Source organism: Ranitomeya imitator, chromosome 5 (genome assembly GCF_032444005.1).
Source record: "Ranitomeya imitator isolate aRanImi1 chromosome 5, aRanImi1.pri, whole genome shotgun sequence".
Taxonomy (NCBI): Eukaryota; Metazoa; Chordata; class Amphibia; order Anura; family Dendrobatidae; genus Ranitomeya; species Ranitomeya imitator.
Window position 1 is genome coordinate 548594221 of NC_091286.1, and position 26331 is coordinate 548620551.

General features: G+C 42.0%; 1 protein-coding gene across 1 annotated transcript in view; it reads left to right on the top strand.

Annotated features, from left to right (window-relative positions):
- The window catches only part of CLSTN2 (calsyntenin 2), a 1726577-nt gene that overhangs the window by 1057856 nt on the left and 642390 nt on the right, over nt 1–26331 (top strand). The window contains exon 3 of the mRNA XM_069727627.1: nt 11617–11812. Coding sequence (XP_069583728.1) covers nt 11617–11812 — 196 coding nt within the window. The remainder of the gene's footprint in view (nt 1–11616; nt 11813–26331) is intronic.

The window sequence follows — 26331 nt, forward strand, 5'->3', positions numbered from 1 at the left end:
CATGTGAGCAGACCCGCCCACATTTACTGCAGTCATAATGTGAGCTAGTTGTACACAAGATTTTCATGGCGAATTTCAGCAGCTGCTCCCCCTAGTGTTTAAAAGTGAAAAGACTAAACTTTTGAAAATTATTTTACATATTTACTTCATTAACCCCTTACCGGCATCGGACGTACTATACCGTCCGATGCCGGCTCCCCTGCTTTGATGCAGGGCTCCACGGTGAGCCCGCACCAAAGCCGGGACATGTCAGCTGTTTTGAACAGCTGACATGTGCCCGTAATAGGCGCGGGCAGAATCGCGATCTGCCCGCACCTATTAACTAGTTAAATGCCGCTGTCAAACGCAGACAGCGGCATTTAACTACCGCTTCCGGCCGGGCGGCCGGAAATGACGTCATCGCCGACCCCCGTCACATGATCGGGGGTCGGCGATGCTTGTGAATGGTAACCATAGAGGTCCTTGAGACCTCTATGGTTACTGATTGCCCGTCGCTGTGAGCGCCACCCTGTGGTCGGCGCTCACAGCACACGTGCAATTCTGCTACATAGCAGCGATCAGCAGATCGCTGCTATGTAGCAGAGCCGATCGTGCTATGCCTGCTTCCAGCCTCTCATGGAGGCTATTGAAGCATGGCAAAAGTAAAAAAAAAAAGTTTAAAAAAATGTGAAAAAAATAAAAAAACATAAAAGTTTAAATCACCCCCCTTTCGCCCCAATCAAAATAAATCAATAAAAAAAATATCAAATCTACGCATATTTGGTATCGCCGCGCTCAGAATCGCCCGATCTATCAATTAAAAAAAAGTATTAACCTGATCGCTAAACAGCGTAGCGGGAAAAAAATTCAAAACGCCAGAATTACGTTTTTTTGGTCGCCGCAACATTGCATTAAAATGCAATAACGGGCGATCAAAAGAACGTATCTGCACCGAAATGCTATAATTAAAAACGTCATCTCGGCACGCAAAAAATAAGCCCTCAGCCGACCCCAAATGATGAAAAATGGAGACGCTACGAGTATCGGAAAATGGCACAATTTTTTTTTTTTTTTTTTTTTTTTTTAGCAAAGTTTGGAATTTTTTTTCACCACTTAGATAAAAAATAACCTAGTCATGTTTGGTGTCTATGAACTCGTAATGACCTGGAGAATCATAATGGCAGGTCATTTTTAGCATTTAGTGAACCTAGCAAAAAAGCCAAACAAAAAACCAATGTGGGATTGCACTTTTTTTGCAATTTCACCGCACTTGGAATTTTTTTCCCGTTTTCTAGTACACAGCATGCTAAAACCAATGATGTCGTTCAAAAGTACAACTCGTCCCGCAAAAAATAAGCCCTCACATGGCCAAATTGACGGAAAAATAAAAAAGTTATGGCTCTGGGAAGGAGGGGAGCGAAAAACGAACACGGAAAAACGAAAAATCCCCCGGTCATGAAGGGGTTAAAAACAAATTATAATTTTTTAAAAACTAAAACACTAATACCTTTTTTCAATTGTTATAACAAAAATTTTTCTCACGCATCCTCTCTTTTAGTCACTGAAAGTTTCATTTGTATATGAATAAAAAATAGTCATACAAAACTGTGAGGGATTTACGTTTCGAAGACCAGGAAGACAATATATACTGTTTGAGTAGGTTGATCTTCCTGACAGATTCCCTTTATGCTTACATCACATCAGGTTTTATAAGGCATGATATAGAGTCAGGCCTGGATCACACTTGTGTAGAATACTGACGAGTGCTATGCGACAAAACTTCGCACAGCACTCAGTACAGTGTTAATTTATGGGGCCGATCACATCTGCAATAATTTTCTCATGCTGAATCGGCATGCAAGAACAATCGCAGCATGCTGCGCTTGGCATCGAGACTCGCCCGAGTTTTGGCTCACTTGCACCAATATAGCCTATGGGTGATAGTGACACAATGAACATCATTCAGATATCATCCGAGTGCTGTGCGATATACACCGACGCCGGCAGTGGAGGAGATCAAGAAATTGCTTTACCCACCTCCTCCGCAGCTGTGCTCCGATTCTGTCTTTGCGAGAGGCTTGGATCACAGTAGCATGACACTCCACTCCCGCTTGCAGCAGAGCAGGAGCCGAGGGTCATTAGCATATCGTATCCGAGGCTCTCACATCGGATGCCATACGCTAGTGTGACCCCGGCCTTAGAGACATAGTTTGAAGCCCACTGGGTGTAACTGCATAATACGTAAAAGTGTCCCCACCTTGAGTATGGTGTGTGTTTAACAATACTAGTGTCTTCACATGTGGTAGAGTAACCATTGAGCCCCTCAGCTAGATGCGACTGCTACCTCTGTACCCCTATATCCAGTACCATGTTAACATAACATATCGGTAACATGTAAGTTATAATGATGTCTAATGTGGTCTGCATAGTCAATCAAAATAGTCATATCTTCTACTTATTGGATTTCACTTAATATCACATTTCGAGTCATAGATAATATTAGCACTCGGACATTATCCTTCCTTATATTATGAAGACAGATTTCATATTCCGGCACCAGACAGTTTATAACAAGCATAATTACTCCATTGATTTTACAAGGCACTACTCTCTACGATGAGCATTCTACCATCTTGGATCTCACAGTACAGCTGTCCAAATGTCACACGGGAGCCGTATGAGATCGAGGTTTCCAAACACCACGGCTGTTATTAGCAGTAGGAGCTGTACCTTTGTCATGTCTTTGCTTTATAAAGTGATCTTGACAGCGAGTCCCTGAACTAAATTATCTCTCGTTTTATCTTGGTGGACCTCAGTCATACACTTTAACCTGATCTATCTTCCTGACAGTCATGGAATTAGGGCAACGTAGTCGCCTCCCAGGTGGGTATTGATGTGCATCCATCTGGAAGAAATAAATGCCGTATCTAATGTATTTTAATTCCACTTTATGCAGAAATACATTGCATAAATGCAGATAAGGACATAAGTGACAATACTAATGTTTGCAGATTCGCTCTGGATTTAGGATCCAGAATTCCCATAACATATACATTCCCTCATAACGTTTCAGGTGGAAATACAGATACATGGATGTGTTGTAGGTAACAGAAAATATTATTTTTATTCTTTTTTACCAGCTCTTGAGGTGCAGTATATAACTCCAAGTGCATAATGTAATCATTTAGCGCTGAACTGGCAGAATGTAATGTGTGGTGTCAGGAAAAATACTTGTGAAAAACCTTAACACATACCATGGAGATTTGACTATGAAATTCACTTGATTGTGTAATAGATAAAAATAAGTTATCTCTCCAGGCACAAAAGAGATAGCATTTAATGTGTCATTGCCAAAAACCAGCAGTGAACATTACCTGGAAATAAATGTATTTCAGGATTCATGCATACAGTTTTAAAACATTGTATGGGTTCATAATACAGCAAACACAGACTTGTATGGCACCCCAGTTTACCTCCAGATGACTCCAGTTTCCTATGCAAGCCTACAGATGTTCTTTCTGTTAGATTCCAAATAATTCAATAATAATTCAAATAACAGGAAAAAAATAATAATAGCATATTCTAGCGGATGCCTTATTTTCAGGCATTTTTACCTAATGGAACAGAGCTATACTAAGCACCAAACAGCGGTGCACAGTGTTCCATATAGCTACATAATATGAACAGAGCCACAAAAAACTTCTGAGCTTGAGGTTTATGGGCAAGTGTACATGAAGTCTTCTTCAGACAGATTGCAGATGGAAACCTGAGAAAGTGCAGCAAAACCACCTAAAAAATGAACACCAATGTAAAAATGACATCATCTGTCTTTTTTTTACTTCTTTCCACCTCTACAAGGTTCATAAACTGTGAAGAGGCTATTAAAAAAGTAACATGTTAATTTTTGAGGTGGATTCATTTGGAAGCTGTCTGCTTTTTACAGTTGAAAGCCGAGGGAATAAATATGGGCCTCTACAAATGTTCATCTTGCAGACAAATTTCCTTTAACATTATGCTTACGTCATATCAGGTTTCATCATATGTGATGTAGAGTTAGACCACGTTAACACATTGAGTGTTTGGTCAGTATTTTACGTCAGTGCTTATAAGTGGGGATGATTGACTATCTTCGGGTAAGAGCTCATCCGAATAGCTGCATCGAGAACCCGGATACCTGGATCGCTCCCGATGATCAGCTGTTCGGCTCCGCTGCTGCATGTGTCGCGGCTGTGTGACAGTCATAATACATGCATGGAGAATCCAGCAAACAGGTTACCACGGCAGCTATTCGGTAAGCACTTAAGGTATTCGGATAAGCTCTTATCTGAAGCTATTCGCTCATCCCTATTTTTAAAGGTACCTTCACACTCAGCGACGCTGCAGCGATACCAACAACGATGTCGGTCGCTGCAGCGTCGCTGTTTGGTCGCTAGAGAGCTGTCACACAGACAACTCTCCAGCGACCAACGATGCCGGTAACCAGGGTAAACATCAGGTTACTAAGCACAGGGCTGCACTTAGTAACCTGATGTTTACCCTGGTTACCATCGTAAAAGTACATACTTACCTTCCGCTCTCTGTCCCCGGCGCTCTGCTTTCCTGCACTGACTGTGAGCACAGCGGCCGGAAAGCAGAGCGGTGACGTCACCGCTGTGCTTTCCGGCTGCCCAGCGCTCACAGCCAGTGCAGGAAAGCAGAGCGCCGGGGAAAGACAGCGGAAGGTAAGTATGTAGTTTTGTTATTTTACTTTTACGATGGTAACCCGATGTTTACCCTGGTTACCAGTGTAGACATCGCTGAATCGGCATCACACACGCCGATTCAGCGATGTCTGCAGGGAGATCCAGCAACGAAATAAAGTTCTGGACTTTCTGCAGCGACCAACGACATCACAGCAGGATCCTGATCGCTGCTGCCTGTCAAACTGAACGATATCGCTAGCCAGGATGCAGCAATGTCACAGATTGCTAGCGATATCGTTCAGTGTGACGGTACCTTAAGCTAAAACCAGGAGTGGAAAAGTGGGAGGAAAAGTATAATAGAAAGACGTCACCACTTCTGCATTTATCACCCACTCCTGGTTTTGGCTTACAAATACTGAGGTAAAATACTGATCAAATACTAAATGAGTGAACGTTGCCTTGGAGATATAACTGGAAGCCCCTCGGTGTAACTGCATTATAGGTAATCGTTGTCCTCACCAAAATACAAGGAGCCTCTACCAAAGACAAAGAGCCTCTATAAAACATGGAGCCTTGACACAAAACGATAGCAAAACAACCTGTAAAGTCACCTGCTGGCTGGGAAAAACTTGTTGGCTCTGCTGTTTGAATTAAGACTTTATGTGCACATATGCTTACATGGCAGCTAAACACTTTAAAACCCCGATTCATCAAAGCGTTTGCATCGGCAAACTAGCGTAAAACACTTTAAAAAATTGCATACCGTTTGGCAGTTTCACAAGTTTTGGGCAACTGGGAAAGAGGCAGGGCGCAGTTATTCCAGCCCATCAAAATAATGTGAAGTGGCGGTATTGCTTGTTCCAGAAATGTTACACTGGTTCCAATACACACTGGTCGAATGTAGGGTACAGTTCTTTGCTGAGCAGCAGTTAAAAGAAACTTCTAAAGGAGCATGAACTGGCTGTTGAAATCATAGAAAGTAATAATAGTAAAATCACAAAAAATAATAATCCTTCACAAAAAGTAATAATAACACGATTGATGTAGGGCAGTGTTTCCCAACTGGTCTTCAAGAGTCACCAAAAGGTCATGTTTTCAGGATTTCCTTAGTACTACACAGGGGATAACGTCATCACCTGCGCAGGCAATAATCCAGTCACCTGTGTAATTCTAAGGAAATCCTGAAAACATCACCTGTTTGTGACTCTAGAGAATTGGAGTTGGGGAGCACTGATGCAGGGTATAGTATTTCAGATTGCCTTCTGCGGCCCGACAGGTGCGATTATCAGATTACAAACCTTATTTATAGCAAGATGTGTCTTGCCATTAAACTGATCAGAGACTTTAGCGTAGTGATGACCAGTATGGTGACAACCTTTTAGTGCAAAACTAATAGTAAAACAGAGCCTGCTATAAATGGAAATGTCAGCGGTGCTAAATGCCCCTCAACAAGACTGATAATAACAATGCATTAGAGAATTGCTGGCGATACATTTCCCTGATACAACATTTAATGCTTTGCTTTCAGCCTTTGTTCTTGTGAAGAGAGCATTTATTTTCAAAATGGCTTTTATTACCCTTTGTGTGTAATTTCAGTTGCCTAAATAGTGGCGAGATATGAGAAGATATAGGAGATAAGGCAAGGCCTATTTCTTTGTTCAGTATATAAGGTCACCAAAAGTGCAAGTGCCGTAATTGTATTTTCAGCAAATAAGAGCCTATAGTTATTGTACAATAGCTATCCGATCCAGGCCATGATGATGATAGTTAGGACTTTTCTTACAGTAATTATCACTGAGCCATTGAATGAGACCAAAAAATTAATGACAGCACAACAAAAATCCAGCGCTAAATAGTATGACGCTGTAGACTGTCACCATCTGAGGAAGATTTGGGTGCAGGAATGAGCAGCTTCAAAATACTGTGTTGTGTTAAATGTGAGAGATGTGCAAAACAAAGGAAAACTGAAATATGGATACTGGAAAATATAGTGAGAACCTATCCATATAATGGTAAAATATTTTAGAACAAGCTTATATTTCCATGCACTTCACTTTTTAACCCTTAGGGTTGCAGCCAATTTAGATTTCTGTGTTTTTTTTTCTTTGGCTTTTCAAGTAGGTATAACTTTTTCAAAAAAAAAAAAAATTCTACTGACATATCCATATGAGCACTTGTTTTTTTGTGGGACTAGTTTTAGGGTTGAATGGCATCAATCCTTTTTACTATATCAGTTCTGGTTTGTTTTTTCAAGTTTTTTTTGCGGCATTAATTGAGCAATAAAAATGAACTAACAGCATGATTCTACAGCTCAGTTTGACTACAGTGATACTAATGTTGTACAGCTTTTTTACTTTTTAATGGTGAAAAAAAAATGTGGAACTTTGTGAAAAAAAGTGTTTTCTTTTTCAAGACCTATCACTTGTTTTTTTGCAAAGTGAGCTGGTGTTTCTATTAATAACATTTTAGGGTACATGCAATTTTTTTCTATAACATTTATTGAATTTTTTGTGGAAGGTGAAGAAACAAAAAAATAGGAGTTTTAACTATTCATTTTTTTCTCTACAAAATTTTTTCATACTGAGCAAACAATTTTATGTCTTGATAAATCATAGTTTGTGGACACTGGGATACCAAAAATAGGTTTTGAAAAATTAACCACTTTTTTCACAAAGTTCCACCTGACATTAAAAATATAGATTGTTCATATATTTGTCAGTGGGCAAACTTATAAAATCAGCAAGGGATCAAATAATTATTTCCTTCACTGCATATATATGTATATATATATATATATATATATATATATATATATATATATATATATATATATATATATATATATATATATATATATACACATATGTCTATAATCATTATATAATTAACTTGGGAAAAGAGGGCTGTTCAATTTTTTTATAGCTGTAAAAAAAAATGTTTTACTTTTAGATTTATTTTTTATCTCCCTTGAAGGTCACAAACCTGTATTTGGTCACTTGTATATTGCAATATTACAGTATTGTTGTCCATTGTAAAAATCTCTGTCACTCATCACGCCCTTCATATGGCTGTATGTCCCAAGAGAATTAACATGACAAGCATAAGTGACCTTCCCAAGGCTTTCATAGCAACCCGATGGACACGATTGTGGGGGTGAGGGGGAGATGAGCGCCGGAAAGAATGACTGCACTAGTACGCAGAGCTTAAATGTCACTGTTAGTGATTGTCAGCAGTATTTAAGCGGTTAACAGCTGTAGATCTGATTGGGTCTGTTAAAGACAGATGCCAACTATGCACATATCTGCCCTCTGAGTAGCGGGCTCAGTTGTTGTGCCTGCTCCAAACACCCTGACACGCTCCATGCAAAATAGCACATCACTGAGCATTAAAAGGTTAAGCTATACAGTTATTATTATTTATCTTAATAGCACAACGTGGCATTACCTGAAGGGTCATCTCACCATACTAATCTAACGTTAAATACCTTTAGCAATTGAGTTATTCTGCATTTAGTTTAATTTTGTATGTAAGTAGATTTTATGAGGCTATTTAATTAAAGGGACAAAATGACTGTTCAAAGCAAGCACAGGCAATTGTTGCACCTTTGGCAATGCCAAACAGTCCGGTGCACCTTCCCACCTACTCATCTACTATATAATTGTCTAAGGGTCACTTCCGTCTGTCCTTCTGTCTGTCTGTCACGGATATTCATTGGTCGCGGCCTCTGTCTGTCATGGAAATCCAAGTCGCTGATTGGTCGCGGTAAAACAGCCACGACCAATCAGCGACGGGCACAGTCCGGAAAAAAATGGCCGCTCCTTACTCCCCGCAGTCAGTGCCCGGTGCCCGCATACTCCCCTCCAGTGACCGCTCACACAGGGTTAATGCTGGCGGTTACCGACCGCGTTATGCTGCAGGTAACGCACTCCACAACCGCTGCTATTAACCCTGTGTATCCCCAACATTTTACTATTGATGCTGCCTATGCGGCATCAATAGTAAAAAAAAATGTAATGTTAAAAATAATAAAAAAACAAAAAACCTGCTATACTCACCCTCCGTAGTCCGCCGAGCTGCACGCGCCTGCTGCCATCTTCCGTTCCCTGCGATGTGTTGCGAAATTACCCAGAAGACTTAGCAGTCTCGCAAGACCACTAAGTCATCTGGGTAATTTCGCAATGCATCCTGTGAACGGAAGATGGCGGCAGCTGTGCGCGTATCGCCGGAGCTTCGCTGGATCCCAGGGGTGAGTATATAACTATTTTTTATTTTAATTATTTTTTTAGCAGGGATATGGTGCCCACACTGCTGTATACTATGTAGGCTGTGTTAGATACCGCGTGGCTGCTATATACTACATAGGCAGCGTTATATACTATGTGGGCAGTGTTATATACTACGTGGGCAGTGTTATATACTACGTTTGCAGTGTTATATACTACGTGGCTGTGCTATATACTACGTGAGCTATGTTCTATACTGCGTGCTATATACTACGTGGCCACTGTTATGTATGCATATAGCAGCCACATAGTATATAGCACAGGCCACGTAGTATTTGTCTGCTATATACTACATGGCTCCCATATACTACGTGGACTGTGCTATGTACTATGTGGGATGCTATATACGTACATAAATACATGTTCTAGAATACCCGATGCATTGGAATTGGGCCACCTTCTAGTTTTATATATATTTCCACCCATCTCTGGCTCCTGTAAAGCCTTAACTGTCCATGAAAGAGGTGGATGGTGGCAATAAATGAAAGCAAGTAGGTGGCAAGGTGCACTGTACTTTTTAGTCATGTAAGGTGTGCACCGAGCTTTTTGCTGATTGACTCCATATATCTATACTAATTCACTAGCTAAAAGTACTTAACAGTAATATTAGTATGGCAAGCCTTCAAGTAATGCTACATTTCTATTATTTAGAGTTTCCATTAAAATTTCCAGCATTTCTATAGTATTATAGAAAATGAAAATCAATAATGATGGAGTGCTGGATCCATCATATAACAGGCATCTGCCAACAGACCCATTGACTTAATGAGCCCCACTGGGTTTTTTCATTGTGTCCGTGCATTCCCTGCTATTTTCACACCAAATATGACACAATCTGCATTTGAGGCTCGAACAGAAATGTTATCTCAGTCTAAAATATTTTTTTTTCAATAAATGACAATCCCTGCATTATTTAGTCCCCATAGATCAAGTTCCTGGAACCTGGTCAATCAACTGTTAACTGCCGGAGAAGTTTTATCCATCTCTCTTTTTCTTCTGTAGATACTTCTGTGGAGACCTGTGCATTGAGAATATGGTTTTCCATGGTGGCTATATTATTGATAAGATGGCTGGATCAGCTTGTGTACAAACCATTGTTATTTGGCATCTCTTTGCTTGGGTCACTGAAAAGCTCCAGACAAATGCGCCACCTCTGATGTAATTAATAAGGCGCATGGTTAGGGTTGAAAACTTTATTATTTGATATAGTTTGTAGTGATCATACCAGGTTCAAGAAAATGTCTCTCACTAGATGTGAATGTCAAGATTCTATTTTCACTGCTATTTGTGAATGCTGCCAAAATCCAACAATGTATGAAAATAGGAAATTAAAGTAGTTTTTCAAGATTTGGGAAAAAGTCTTGTCCATTTTCTTTCTCTGGCATCGCACGTCAAACTTTTTAATTGAAAGTGGCTAAGCTGCCAAAATACTAATAATCCATGAAAAATCTGTCTCAGGAAAAGAGCTAAATTAATGCTTTATTTGCACTTATTGAAAAAATGCTACATCATCACAATTTTTTTAATATATAGTATCAAATTTTGTAATTTAAAATTATATATTTTTAAATCAATTCTGTAAGTTTTCAATGGCTTTTATTTCACTAAATCATTCCAATAAGAACCCTGATGTCACATGTTTACCACGACAGAGAGGAGCCAGAAGACCGCAATGATTGATTGCCTCTACTTCTGCACTAATTAGAAGCACTTCACCTTCACATTAAATTATGTAAATTTCTTTTAGCAGTGCAGGGGTTAATCTGCTCTGTTAAGAGCTCCTGGAGAAGTAAGGCTCTCAGCTGTGCACTGCTAGCCACTCACATTTCCTATATAATCTGGTTCCTGTCTAGCACTCATTGTCAGAGTAGCTTATGCTGCATGGCTGGAGGTTGTTGGTGGTTATTATTGGAGAAGATGTTTGGTGAATTTATCTGTGACTGTTGCTAAGTTTTGAGTGTGTGATAATTCTCTTGCTTCTCCTACTTTGGTTTAAGCCCATCCTCCACTCCCCAGTGCATTTCTCTGTTGTCTGAGTATATTTGTATGATTGGTGTTTTCCGTTATCCCTGCTCATCTTACCTTGTTAGTCTGGTTGGTCTATTATGGTGCACTGCTACTCCCCTCTTCCCTCAGTGGGGGAAGGGTACAGACTGAGGGTAGATTCAGGAGCTAAGGCAAGGTACGTGGCCTCGGCGTCATCACAGTCAGAAGTAATCTGGTGAATAGGGCAAGCTAGGGCACCTCTATCATTTTGGACAGGGAACAAGCCCCTGTTGTATAGATACCCAACAACAGAGTTGTGATGCCTGACTGCTTCTGTTCTTGAAATTTCAGTTTCCTATGTTTCATCATAACAATGCATAAATATATGGTAGAAGCTGAATTAAAGATACATTGGTTTGTGATCCCAAAAAAATCAACAAACTAATTGTTGTAGGAAACAACCCTTCTATTAAACTTATCGATAAACATGGAGTTATGCAATATAATATAAGAAATAGATTTGCATTTTTATGTGTACCATGATAGTATAAATTACAGCTTTTCATATGCATTGTTACAATATGTTGAATGTCATAAGTCAAAAGGAAGAACAATAAAAACTGAGTATTTTGCAAAATGTATCAAATACAATAGCAAGTGACTCATTATTTTTCTTTATTTACCAGGAGAAATCTGTGCATTTAAGATCCATGGCCAGGATACTCCTTTCGAGGCAGTTGTGCTGAACAGAACATCTGGGGAAGGTCGACTAAAAGCTAAAGGACCAATTGACTGTGAACTACAAAAAGAATATACCTTCATCATCCAGGCATATGACTGTGGGGCTGGTCCAAGTGGGGCCAACTGGAAAAAATCTCACAAGTAAGTATTTAGTGTCCTTATACATTTTTTAAGTTGGCTTATGAATCCATCAGTCACTTTAAATGATTTATAACAATTGCATAAGTGCTGACCTCAAAAATATGCTTTGCACTCTTAGGCTAGGTTCACATTAGCATTTCTGTGTGCAGCATATCATCTGCATGCAAAAACACATGCCAAAACACATGCAAAAGCATGTTTATGCAGCGTTTTTTATCTGCATCAACTTACGCATGCATTTTTGCTTGCGTTTGCGTCGTTTATGCTCATGCATTTGCTATTTCCAGGAGGGCGTGTCTCAATGGGCATGTCTCAAAACAGTTCCTGGACATGCGCAGTCCGAAGTATGCAAGCACATCGAACACATGCGTACATATGTCCTTGCGTACCAATGTGTTTCCATAGACAGTAATGCATTGTTTTGACGCACTCCATCTGCAATAATCCACATGTTACTGATCTGAAGATAAAAAAATTGATAATGTATGAATAGGTAGTCAGTTGACAAAATATCTGCCGATCCTTCCTCTAAGACTACTTTCACACTAGCGTCGGCGTCGGCCCGTCGCAGTGCGTCGGGCCGACGTACCGTCGCATCCTGTGTCAACACAGCACAACGGGGGCAGCGGATGCATTATTACAAAGCATCCGCTGCCCCATTGTGAGTTGCAGGGAGGAGGGGGCGGAGTTCCAGCCACGCATGCGCGGTCGGAAATGGCGGAAACAATGCACCAAAAAACGTTACAAGCAACTTTTTTTTGGTGCTGATGGTCCGCCACAACATGACGCAACCGTAGCACAATGGTTGCGACGTGTGGCAATGCGTCGCAATGCGTCGCTAATACAAGCCTATGGAGAAAAACGTTTCAGCAAACGACGCATTGGGACGTGCGTCGTACGACACTAGTGTGAAAGTAGCCTAACATCAAACACTCGTCACATGATATTTTTTAAAGTTTTTATTTACAACTCCAATTTCAAAAAAGATAGGACACATACGACACTGTAAAATGTAAAGGACAGAAGAATGCAATCATTTGGAAAACTCTTAGAGCCATTTTTTTTACAGCAGAATGTAGAGCACACACTAGAAGTTGTAAGTGAAACATTTTACCATAGAATTAAAGGGACACTGTCACCTGAATTTGGAGGGAACAATCTTCAGCCATGGAGGCGGGGTTTTGGGGTTTTTGATTCACCCTTTCCTTACCCGCTGGCTGCATGCTGGCTGCAATATTGGATTGAAGTTCATTCTCTGTCCTCCATAGTACAGGCCTGCGCAAGGCAAGATTACCTTGTGCAGTCATGTACTATGGAGGACAGTTTTATGATAGATGCTATTGGTCACAGTGCTATTGTGTTCCCAGTTATGGTATATATGTAACATGTAATGTAATAGAAAATTGTCCTGAATGTCTGTACCTAAATTAAACCAAGTAAATGCCTAATATAGAGAACAATCCTGAAAATTCCTGAGAATTCTAAAAAAAAATAAACTAATGCAAAATTTAGATTTTTTTATTATCTTGTTAAATATGTCCCTCCTTGTAACCTTACTCTCACATGTGAACAATAAAGGAAATTTAGTATATTTGCATTCCTAAATCTAAGAGTTATGGTAATTTTTTTTGCCATTTTGTCTTTATAAGCGTAAGGTTATTGCATTCATTAATGCAAAGCACTGCATGAAATATGTATAGCTATATTAACGCAGCATCCATTAAACACAGCAGCAGCTTGCACATAATTTTCATAATTAATATGGGATATTTTTATCTTAGTTTTCACATAAAGAACAGACACTGTAAAAGCACATTAGCCATTCACAAACACTCGCATGCTTATAACTATCTTTAATAGAACATGCCATGTGTGTTTTAGAGGGGCAGCTAGAGATAGAATTGTATAAATCATTGTTTAACCGATAAAACAATATAGATATCTTCCAGATCTATTGCTTTACTTGCTGAAAAATCCTTAGGTATATCCATATGTAAATTAGAATGCAAGTACCCTGAGTATGGCAAGTCCATTTGCAGTCCACTGCTTCTCTTCAGTTCCCCAAGCTGCTTGATTGACAATTGAAACAGAAATTTGCATCTGTCCATGCTGTTAATTCAGCAGCCAGGGGCAACTCTGAGTAGGAAGAATGGAAGAGGAGCAGTGGACTGAAAATGTCACGCCCACGCAGTCTAAGGGCTTGTTTCCATTTGCGAGATATACGTCCGTGTCTTGCATGTGGAAACGAAGCTCTGGCGTCGACACTTTGGTCAGAGCGTGCGGCCGCATAGCAACACATGGAGCTGTACGCTCCGCTCCAAAGTGTCGGCGCGACATGCGAGACGTCGTTGCCACATGTGAGACACGGACGTATATCTCGCAAATGGAAAGAAGCCCTAAGGCTGCCGTCACACTAGCAGTATTTGGTCAGTATTTTACCTCACTATTTGTAAGCCAAAACCAGGAGTGAGTGATATATACAGAAGTGGTGCATATGTTTCTATTTTACTTTTCCTCTGATTGTTCCACTCCTGGTTTTGGCTTACAAATACTGGTGTAAAATACTGACCAAATACTGCTAGTGTGACGGCACATACACAAAAAATTGTTCAATTTTCATCAGTGTTTTTAAACAGATTTTTATCAGTGTTTGGACGGTGGATCAAGCCGAGTTTGCATACTCGGCTTCAGGAAAATGGCCGCCGCGATCTCTTCTGCGAACGTGCGGCATCCCGCGGCCATATTCCTGAAGCCCCGTGCAGCAGAGCACTCCATCTGCGCACGCGCGGCCCCAGGAAGATGGCCGCCCCCACCGAAGACAGTAATAGCGCAGATCGCGCGCTGTTAATTCACATGCGTCCAAGTGGATTCGGCACTGGGACACTGGGACACTAGGACATGCGCACACCACTACGCCACCAACGTAAAGCTGGGGAAGAAACAGCGCTGTGACCATGCCTGTTATGACCTGGTGGTCAGGACAATAATGGACCTGGTGGTTAAGAGCACACGGAATGACCTGGTAGTTACTGATAATAAAGGATGAGCTCTGGGACGTGGGAACTCTGCTGACCGCAATCCCTAATCCTATCACACACACTAGAAATAGCCGTGGATTGCTCCTAACGCTCCCTATGCAACTCGGCACAGCCTAAGAAACTAGCTAGCCCTGAAGAAAGAAAAATAAAGCCTACCTTGCCTCAGAGAAATTCCCCAAAGGAAAAGGCAGCCCCCCACATATAATGACTGTGAGTAAAGATGAAAATACAAACACAGAGATGAAATAGATTTAGCAAAGTGAGGCCCGACTTACTGAACAGACCGAGGATAGGAAAGGTAGCTTTACGGTCAGCACAAAAACCTACAAAAAGACCACGCAGAGGGCGCAAAAAGACCCTCCGCACCGACTCACGGTGCGGAGGCGCTCCCTCTGTGTCCCAGAGCTTCCAGCAAGCAAGACAACAATAAAATAGCAAGCTGGACAGAAAAATCGCAAACCAGAGACAAACAGGCAGGCACTTAGCTTCTACTGGGAAGACAGGTCACAAGAACGATCCAGGAGTGAACAAGACCAATACTGGAACATTGACAGGTGGCATGGAGCAAAGATCTAAGTGGAGTTAAACAGAGCAGCCAGCTAACGAATTAACCTCGTCACCTGTGAAAGGAAACTCAGAAACACCCACAGCCACCAGAGGAATTCCATGGATAGAACCAGCCGAAGTACCATTCATGACCACAGGAGGGAGCCCAACAACAGAATTCACAACACACGCCCACCCGACCTGACCAGCCTGATTTGACCACGCCCACCCGACCTGACCAGCCTGATTGACAGGCGAAAACGGCAACTTTGGTAATGTATTTAGCAGCATAGGTGGGGAATCAGGGTACACTACATACACTATTGTAACGCACAGCGCAGGCCCTATTTAACAGTATTTTTATCTCAATCTGAAAAAACGGGGTGACAGGTTCCCTTTAGTGGAGGTACAGGTAGCTCAAGCAGAAGGAGACCTGCCAGGGTTGGCAATCCTGGACACTGCCAGAGGTGTCAACCCAATTGTTCAAAAACTACAAGAGAAGTCAGTCACAGGTCCCTTTACAAACAGACTCATAAGGTCTAATTTCCTCCTTTCAATGTGTTCGTATACTTTGCTACTCAACAAGCAAGAGTCAGAAATGACCCCAGTTTTGATTTCACTATGTCATGTAGAACTGCACCTGGTATCAAACCCTGTAAAACACCAGAGACAGTTCACAAAACTAATGTTACCTCCACAGGGTTTCCTTACAGGGCAAGCAAGTCCTCTCCAGAGGAAGACAAACTTCAGGATCTCAGCAAACACTACCACTTACACAAGAAACCACATCCTCTGCTAAAATGCAGAGCCTTCAGGGAGAAGTCTTTAAAAGACTGCAAAGGTTTCCTCAAAGAAAACAAGATATGTTTCAGATGCTGTACGATGACCTCACACTTCGCCAAGAACTGTGAAATGCGAAGAGTGTGGTAGCGTGGAGCAGAAAACAGCCTTACACCCTGGACCACCCTAAGGGGCATCATTGCAAGTAGAAGAGTGTGGCGAAAGGCTGATGGACACCGATGTAGACTCCCCAGTAGTCACTTCTCAGTGTACAGAGATCTATAAGAAACTTGTAGCAGAAAGATGCTGCTCAAAGATTTGCCTTGTCAGAGTCTACCCAGCGAGCGATTGGGATAAGGCAATCACGGTATATGCAATCTTGGATGATCAGAGCAACAGGTCTCTAGCCAAGTCCTTTCTCTTCGACACTTTCAACATTGCTGGCCCCAGTTCTCCTTACTCCTTGAAGACATGTGCAGGTACTGTCGATATGGTGGGAAGAAAAGCAACTGGATTAAAGGTAGAGTCTATAGACAGTGAAACCTGCATAGTCTAGCCATCAGTACTGGAGTGCAACCAGATTCCTGACAATAGGTCCGAGACACCTACAAAAGAGGTAGCAGCTCACCATTCCCATCTGAAGCGTATAGCCCATCTGATACCGGAACTAGATCAAGAAGATCCGATTGTCTTACTTCTTGGAAGAGACATACTATGAGTCCATAAAGCTTGAGGACAGATTAACGGCCTACAAAATGCCCCATATGCACAGAGACTTGACCGGGGATGGGTCATTGTAGGAGACGTCTGTTTAGGTGGAGCACACAAGCTGACCTCAGTCAAACAGTATGATCACCAATACTCTTGAAAATGGACATCCGTCTCTCTTCCAGCCATGTAAGAGTAGCTTCCTGATTAAAAAAGTTGCCATGCAATGCTCCTCAACCTTGTCCATTAGCTGATCCTTCCTGTGAAAACCACGCATGTGACGGCAAGCACGATGGTATAGGGTGCACAGTTTTCCACAGAACAAGGTAAGACAACAAGGTAGCAATTGTCCATATAAGACAGACTGTTTTTGGACATCATGGATCGTGAGATAGTAAGAGATAAGTCAAAGAGTTGGATAGCTCCTCTACCATTTAAACCCCAGAGGCAACGCTTACCCAGCAGCAGAGAACTTGTCAACAGTCGATTTGTCTCCCTCAAGCAAAAACTGCAGGAGGCACCTGAAATGAGAGAGCACTTCTTTGCCTTAATGGAGAGAATATTTCAGAATGGTCATGCATAAATTGCACCTGTACGTCAAGATTCAGAGGAATGTTGGTTTTTACCCATTTTCGGCGTGTATCATCCTAAGAAACCTGGTCAGATAAGAGTAGTATTTGACTCAAGCACCAGTCTCACTAAACGACGTCTTTCTGTCTTGCCCAGACTTCAATAACAGACTTCTAGGAGTACTTCTTTGCTTTCGCAGAGATACAGTGGCATTTATGGCTGACAAACAGATGTGTCATTGCTTCCTTGTCAAAAAAGAACATCGAAACTAATTGAGGTTCTTCTGGTACCGTGATAATGGCCCTTACAAAGATGTTGTGGCGTATTGGATGAAAGTGCACCTCTTAGAGAACAGCCCTTCTCCTGCTGTCGCCATATATGGCCTTAGACATTCAGCCAGAGAGGGCGAAGCAAAGTATGGGTCGGATGATAGATCATTTGTGGAATAGGATTTCTACATGGATGACTGCTTGAAATCCACACCCACAGATGAATCGGCAGTTAGTCTTCTAAAAAGGGCACAAGAAATGCTCGTTTTGTCTAATTTGAGGCTGCACAAAATCACTTTCAACAGCCAAAAAATGATGGCAACTTTTCCCTCTCAAGATTACTCAACTGATTTAAAAGACTTGGATTTAAGCACAGATTCCCTTCCCATGCAACGGAGTCTTGGTTTGCTCTGTGATTTGAAGAGAGATGCATTTACCTTTCGGATCAATGAAGGAAAGAAACCCTTCGTGCATAGAGGAATCTTGTCTATGATAAACAGCTTGTACGATCCTCTAGAAATTGTAACCCCTGTAATTATCCAAGGTAAAATGATGTTGAGAGACTTCACCCAAGAGATGTCTGAATGGGATGATCCGCTTCCCATGGAGAAGAGAGATTTGTGGGCAAGATTGAAGAAATCTTTAGAAGCCTTGTCAAATCTTTACGCTGCATGACCATACACTTCTGTACCATCAACAGAATTCAAGATACAAAGGCTCTGTATCTTCTGCGATGCCTCAACCAAAGTGATTGCAGCAGTAGCATATCTGAAAACGACTGACATTAAAGAATAATGGCATGTAAGGCTTGATATGAGCCAGACAAAACTGGCGCCAGTCTGTGAGCACAAAATACCCAGACTGGAACTCTGTGTGTGGCTGTGCTAACAGTAGAGTTAGCTGAATTTATTTAAACAGAAATTGACATGGAAATCAAGGATGTTGATATCACACCGTTCTGTCTTTATCTGGTCTTCGGCATGACAATGCATATGTTTGCTTTGGTGACCAGAAAAATGCACACAGGAAAATTGCACACAGGAAAATTGCCCACAGGAAAAATGCCCACAGGAAAAATGCCCACAGGAAAATTCCCCACACGGAAAATTCCCCACACGGAAAATTCCCCACACGGAAAATTGCCAAATGCATCATCACAAAGTTTCAGATCTATGATTTTTCAGGTGCAAGGTTTACATGATATGTGAAAAGTGCCCACAGACATGAATACTCAAAAAATTATTTTCGTCTCAATTTTTTCATTTTCACATGGGCAATAGGGTAAAATAGATCCTAAAATTTGTTGGGCAATTTCTCCCGAGTACGCCAATACCTCATATGTGGGGGGAAAACCACTGTTTGGGCACACGGCAGGGCTCAGAAGGGAAGGCGCACCTTTTGACTTTTTGAATGGAAAATTAGCTCCAATTGTTAGCGGACACCATGTCGTGTTTGGAGATACCCTGTGTGCCTAAACATTGGAGCTCCCCCACAAGTAACCCCATTTTAGAAACTAGACCCCCAAGGAACTTATCTAGATGCATATTGAGCACTTTAAACCCCCAGGTGCTTCACAGAAGTTTATAACACAGAGCCATGAAAATAAAAAATAATTTTTCTTTCCTCAAAAATGATTTTTTAGCCTGGAATTTCCTATTTTGCCAAGGGTAATAGGAGAAATTGGACCAAAAATGTTGTTGGAGGGCTCTCCAGTGTCCTAAACATTGGAGATCCCCCACAAATGACCCCATTTTGGAAACTAGACCCCCAAAGGAACTAATCTAGATGTGTGGTGAGCACTTTGAACCCTCAAGTGCTTCACAGAAGTTTATAACGCAGAGCCATGAAAATAAAAAAAAAAATTTCTTTTCTCAAAAATGATTTTTTAGCCCGCAATTTTTTATTTTCCCAAGGGTAACAGGAGAAATTTGACCCCGAAAGTTGTTGTCCAGTTTCTCCTGATTACGCTGATACCCCATATGTGGGGGTAAACCACTGTTTGGGCACATGCCGGGGCTCGGAAGTGAAGCAGTGACGTTTTGAAATGCAGACTTTGATGGAATGCTCTGCGGGCTTCACGTTGCGTTTGCAGAGACCCTGATGTGGCTAAACAGTAGAAACCCCCCACAAGTGACCACATTATGGAAACTAGACCCTGAAAGGAAATTATCTAGATGTGAGGTGAGCACTTTGAACCCCCAAGTGCTTCACAGAAGTTTATAACGCAGAGCCGTGAAAATAATAAATACGTTTTCTTTCCTCAAAAATAATTTTTAGCCCAGAATTTTTTATTTTCCCAAGGGTTACAGGAGAAATTGGACCCAGAAAGTTGTTGTCCAGTTTCTCCTGGGAAGGGAAAGTAGTGGTGAGCACTTTGAACCCCCAAGTGCTTCACAGACGTTTACAACGCAGAGCCGTGAAAATAAAAAATCATTTTTCTTTCCTCAAAAATGATGTTTTAGCAAGCAATTTTTTATTTTCTCAAGGGTAACAGGAGAAATTGGACCCCAGTAATTGTTGCGCAGTTTGTCCGGAGTATGCTGGTACCCCATATTTGGGGGTAAACCACTGTTTGGGCACACGTCGGGGCTCGGAAGTAAGGGAGCACCATTTGACTTTTTGAATACAAGATTGGCTGGAATCAATGGTGGTGCCATGTTGCGTTTGGAGACCCCCTGATGTGCCTAAACAGTGGAAACCCCTCAATTCCAACACTAACCCCAACACACCCCTAACCCTTATCCCAACTGTAGCCATAACCCTAATCACAACCCTAACCCCAACACACCCCTAACCACAACCCTAACCCCAACACACCCCTAACCCTAAACACAACCCTAATTCCAACCCAACCCTAACCCTAAGGCTATGTGCCCACATTGTGGATTCGTGTGAGATTTTTCAGCACTATTTTTGAAAAATCCGTGGGTATAAGGCACTGCGTTTTACCTGCGGATTTACCGCGGATTTCCAGTGTTTTTTGTGCGGATTTCACCTGCGGATTACTATTGAGGAACAGGTGTAAAACGCTGCAGAATCCGCACAAAGAATTGACATGCTGCGGAAAATACAATGCAGCGTTTCCGCGCTGTATTTTCCGCACCATGGGCACAGCGGATTTGGGTTTCCATATGTTTCCATGGTACTGTAAACCTGATGGAACACTGCTGCGGATCCGCAGCCAAATCCACACCGTGTGCACATAGCCTAATTCTAAAGGTATGTGTACACGCTGCGGAAAACGCTGCGGATCCGCAGCAGTTTCCCATGAGTTTACATTTCAATGTAAACCTATGGGAAACAAAAATCGCTGTGCACATGCTGCAGAAAAACTGCACGGAAACGCAGCGGTTTACGGAATGCAGCATGTCACTTCTTTCTGCGGATTCCGCAGCGGTTTTACAACTGCTCCAATAGAAAATCGCAGTTGTAAAACCGCAGTGAAATGCGCAGAAAAACCGCGATAAATCCACAGCGGTTTAGCACTGCAGATTTATCAAATCCGCTGCGGAAAAATCAGCAGAGGACCAGAATACGTGTGCACATACCGTACCCTAACCCTAACCCTAACCCTAGTTCTAACTCCAACCTTAGTGAAAAAAAAAAATCTTTATTTTATTATTGTCCCTACCTATGGGGGTGACAAAGGGGGGGGGGGGGGGTCATTTACTGTTTTTTTTTATTTTGATCACTGTGATAGGTTTTATCACAGTGATCAAAATTCACTCTGGAACGAATCTGCCGGCCGGCAGATTCGGCGGGCGCACTGCGCATGCGCCCGCCATTTTGGAAGATGGCGGCGCCCAGGAAAGAAGACGGACGGACCCCGGGAGGCTCGGTAAGTATGATGGCGTGGGGGAGGGAACACTGGGGGGTGGATCGGAGCACGGGGGGGTGGATCGAAGCATGGGGGGTGGATTGGAGCAAGGGGGGGTGGATCGGAGTGCGGGGGTGGATCGGAGTGCAGGGGGGTTGGATTGGAGCACGGGGGGTGGGATTGGAGCACGGGGGAGTGGACAGGAGGAGCAGACCACAGATCGGAGGGCTGGGGGGGCGATCGGTGGGGTGGGGTGGGGGCACATCAGTGTTTCCAGCCATGGCCGATGGTACTGCAGCATCGGCCATGGCTGGATTGTAATATTTCACCAGTTTTTTAGGTGAAATATTACAAATCGCTCTGATTGGCAGTTTCACTTTCAACAGCCAATCAGAGCGATCGTAGCCACGGGGGGGGGGGTGAAGCCACCCCCCTGGGCTAAACTACCACTTCCCCTGTCCCTGCAGATCGGGTGAAATGGGAGTTAACCCTTTCACCCGATCTGCAGGGACGCGATCTTTCCATGACGCCACATAGGTGTCACAGGTCGGATTGGCACCGACTTTCATGACGCCTGCGTGGCGTCAAAGGTCGGGAAGGGGTTAACAGCAGATAGAGTGTTGCATTGGGGGATTGAAGCAAGGAATACTGGGAAGAAGAAGACTATTTTCTTCTGGGTACTTCCTGGGACACACGTGTTTATCTGTCCTCCTGTAACTGCTCCAACTTGAGTTTGCTATCCTGGTATAGCATATCTGTTTTCCCGCATGTTCTATACCTGTTCACCAATAAATACGTTAGACTACAGAGAATGGTCTGCTTATTTGGAAGATAGAAAGTGGTTTATGCTGTATTTCAGATTGCACACTGTGTCAACGTGTACGAAGAAAGAACAGTAAAACAGATACTAGACACCTGCGATAGTGAATACGACTTACGGAGCCACTTGTACTCACACCGCACTGCCTGCAGATACTGCAGTTGCTGCCATACAGTCACAAGTACTGAGAGTACAGCCCTCTATCAAGCACGACATATCTCAGACCATGCTGAAGTTTCTTTTTACCTGCTCTGAGACTCCCTACAGTCTGCAAACAGACACATGATGCCCACAAGCCAAACATCTTCACTCAGGACGAGGTCCCATACAAGCTGCTGTAGAAAGTCTTCATCAAAGAATTCTGCTGCTCTCGCCCGTGCAGAAGCTGAGCGGCAAAAGTAAGATCCTCCTTCTCTGTGCAAGAGATGCAGTTAATGCTAACACAAGCAGATCAAGAAGCAGAAATAGCACACCTGTAAGCAGATCGAGAAGCAGATCAAGCATGCCTGCAAGCGACGTTGGAAAGACTTACCACAATAAACACGTTAGACTAAAGAGAACGGTCAGGTTATTTGGAAGACAGAAAGTAGTTTATGCTGTATGTCAGATTGCACATCGTGTCAACATGTATGAAGGCAGAACACTGTCTGTTTTTTCCACTGACACAAATTTGTACGGATAGAACCAGCAACGAATGTCTGAATGAAGTCTTACATGTAGTTAAAAAAGGCTTTCTCTACAGTTAAATAACCACTTTACCCTGAAGCCTGTTTCACCTTCCTGATGAACAATTTTTTTTTTCAATTTTGATCAGTATCATTTTATGTGTAATGCTTCAACGGATCTGAGACTCTTTTCTCGCTACATTTTGCACTTCATAATAGTGGTAAAATTTGTTCGATACGACTTGAGTTTGTCAAAATATCGGAAATTTGACGACAATTTTTTAAATTTTGCCACTGTCAAATTTTTCATTTTTATGCCCTATGTCACACAAAATAGTTAATAAATGACAATTCCTACATGTCTCATTTACATTATCACAACTTTTAAAACTATTTTTTTAGGAAGTAAGAGGGGTTAAAAGTAGATCATAAAAAATTTGCAAAACCATTTTTTTGGGGACAACATCATACTTGAAGTGACTTTGAGGGGCATATGTGACAGAAAATACCCAAAAGTGATGCTATTCAAAAAACTGTGCTCCTTGAAGTCCTCAAAGCCACACTTAAGTTTATTAACCCTTCAGGTTCTTCACGGGAATTAACGCAATGCTGAAGGAAAAAATGTACTTAAGTCCCAATTTTTTTTATTTTCGCAAGGGTAACAGGAGTAAATGGATGCCAATTTGTACTGAGTTCTCCTGAATACCCCATGTGTGGGGAAAAACTACTGTATGGGCTCACAGCAAGGCTAGGACGGGAAGGATCACTTTTGGAATGCAAAATTGGCTGAAACATAAAGTGGATGCCATGTCGCATTTGCAAAGCCCCTGTTGTGTTTAAATAGTGAAAATCCCCCTCAAATGACCCATTTTTCTTAACTACAACCCTTAAAGAACTTGACTAAAGGTGTGTTGAGCACCTTGAGTCCACAGCTGCTTCAGAGAAATTTATATAATTGAACCTTGAAAATGAAAAAAAATAAATTTTTCCCACAAAAAAGTTGTTATAGCCCCAAATTGTTCAATTTCACAAGGGTAACAGGAGAAATGGACCATACAATATTTCGTGCAATTTGTCCTAAATACACATATACCCCATATGTGGTGGAAAACTACTGCATAGGCACACAGCAGGACTCAGAAGGGAAGTAGAGCCAATAGAATTCTGGAGTGCAATTTTGTCTGGAACAGATTGAAAATGCCCCTGACATCTCAAAGCAGCAGAAACCCCCAAAAGTGACCGCATTTTGTAAACAACAAGTCGTGAGAAATTCATATAGCGGCATAGTGAGCATTTTTAACCCTCAAGCGATTCACAGAATTGTGTAACATTGGGCTGACTCAATGGAAAATTACTACTTTTTCCACTAAAATGTTAATTTGCCCTCAAGTTTTCAATTTTCAAAAGGGATAATATGTTAGGGCTAGCGGAATGCAACAAATAATTAAATAGATACAAAAAGGTGCGTTCGCAGCCCGGGGTCCACCGTGCAGAGATGGAACATGCTGCTAAGTAATGACGGACTATATGGTGGTACAATAAGGATACACACATGGGTTAACTTCACCCTGTATGAAGAAAGTGATCCCTGTTAAGTCACAGGGTCGCGGTACCGCACAGAGAGCGCAAGCAAGGAACCACAGAACTCTATCCCAGGACACAGGATTAGAGTTAGTGTAGACCTCTTGCAATTGACACCACAATTGGGGTATCAGAGTAACTAACATGCACAGAAGTGCATGCTGTGCCACACTAGCGGACGCCACAAACCACCCAAACTTGGGTAAGGTAACCGCTCTAATAGCGCACGGCGCTGCACTGGCGGTCACAGCAGTTAGACGCTGTTTCGTGCGTTAAAGCTGTGAGTTCAGCCGGGCGCTAGATTGCAGCCATACACCTTATGCGAACAGTCATACACAAGGGATGGGTTTTTTAAGGAACGACATGCACTCATCAACACACACACACGATAACAATTGTATACTAGCGCATGGTCGTGCGGTCATGCGAAGCTTATTTAGCTGCAGCACGTTCAGGACCTTCCAATAAAGGACCAATGGGAAGCTGCCACAGAAGTTTAGCACCTTCAGGACCTTCCAATAAAGGACCAATGGGATCTGCTGCAGTATCTGAGCATGTGACCCCCAACCTCCAATGGGAGGTCATCCCGTGGGCATGCTCAGAAAGGGAAAATCTGGACTTAGTCCCAGAAAGACCTGCTCGCTGCTGAACATTGCTGGCTACAAGAACAGAGCCTGGAAGGGCAGTAGTAACCAGTCATCCAGTATTAGCCTGAGCTAGAGGCTGGGACTGACGTAATTGCTGAGCAGACTCCACTGCGGCTGGAGAAGAATGGGAGACTGCAGCGGAGATGGTTCGAGATTCCCCCTGTGCAGAATCGGGATCTCGACACCCAACATTATATTTGAAAATCGGCCACAAAATATGTTATGCAATTTCTTCTGAGTGTGTCAATACCTCATATGTGGTTAAAAACTACTTTAGAGGCACAGTACAAAGCTCCAAAGGAAAGGAGCTCCGTATTGTAATGCATATTTTGCTTGAATGATTTGAGGGTGCTATGTCACATTGGCAGAACCCCTGAGGTAACAACATAACCTCAAAGAAAATATCTGGGGTTTTAATATTAGGAAAACAGACTAAAAAGGGTACAAAAGAACCCCCTAAAAATTTACTTTTATTATAATATTAATCTCATATAGAGCTGACACTCACATTTAATCACTGCGGTGCTCTGTGTGAGCCCACGCCATTGTCAAGAAATATATGTATGGCGGTTTGCATAAACACAGCCCCTGCAGCTTCGCACATATATGGTGCATTTGGGAATGGGTTAAAGGATCTGAAAAATACACAGTTTTAATTAATTATTGACCAATATGAGTATCTGTAGTTGCTCTCCTAAACACTATTGTCAGTTTTCTTTTACTGTGCTTTCTCTAGAAAACCATCTGCAATACAAGGAACTAAAAAAACTCAATGGGACAAGAGAAGTGTAATATTGATAACAGTACTTGGCAATTATTTTTAGCAGCCTCAGGTTACAAGCCTAATTTGAAAAAAGTTTGGGACACTGTGTAAAATGTGAAGAACACAAGAATACAATGATTTTTTAAATCTCTTATACCAATATTTTATTCACAACAGAAGATAGAACACAGATCAAAAATTGAGCATTAAACATTATTTCATTTCATTTGAAAAATCTTAATTCATTAAAAAATTGATGGCAGCAACACATCTCAAAAAAGTTGAGACAGGGCCATGTCTACCATTGTGAAGCAC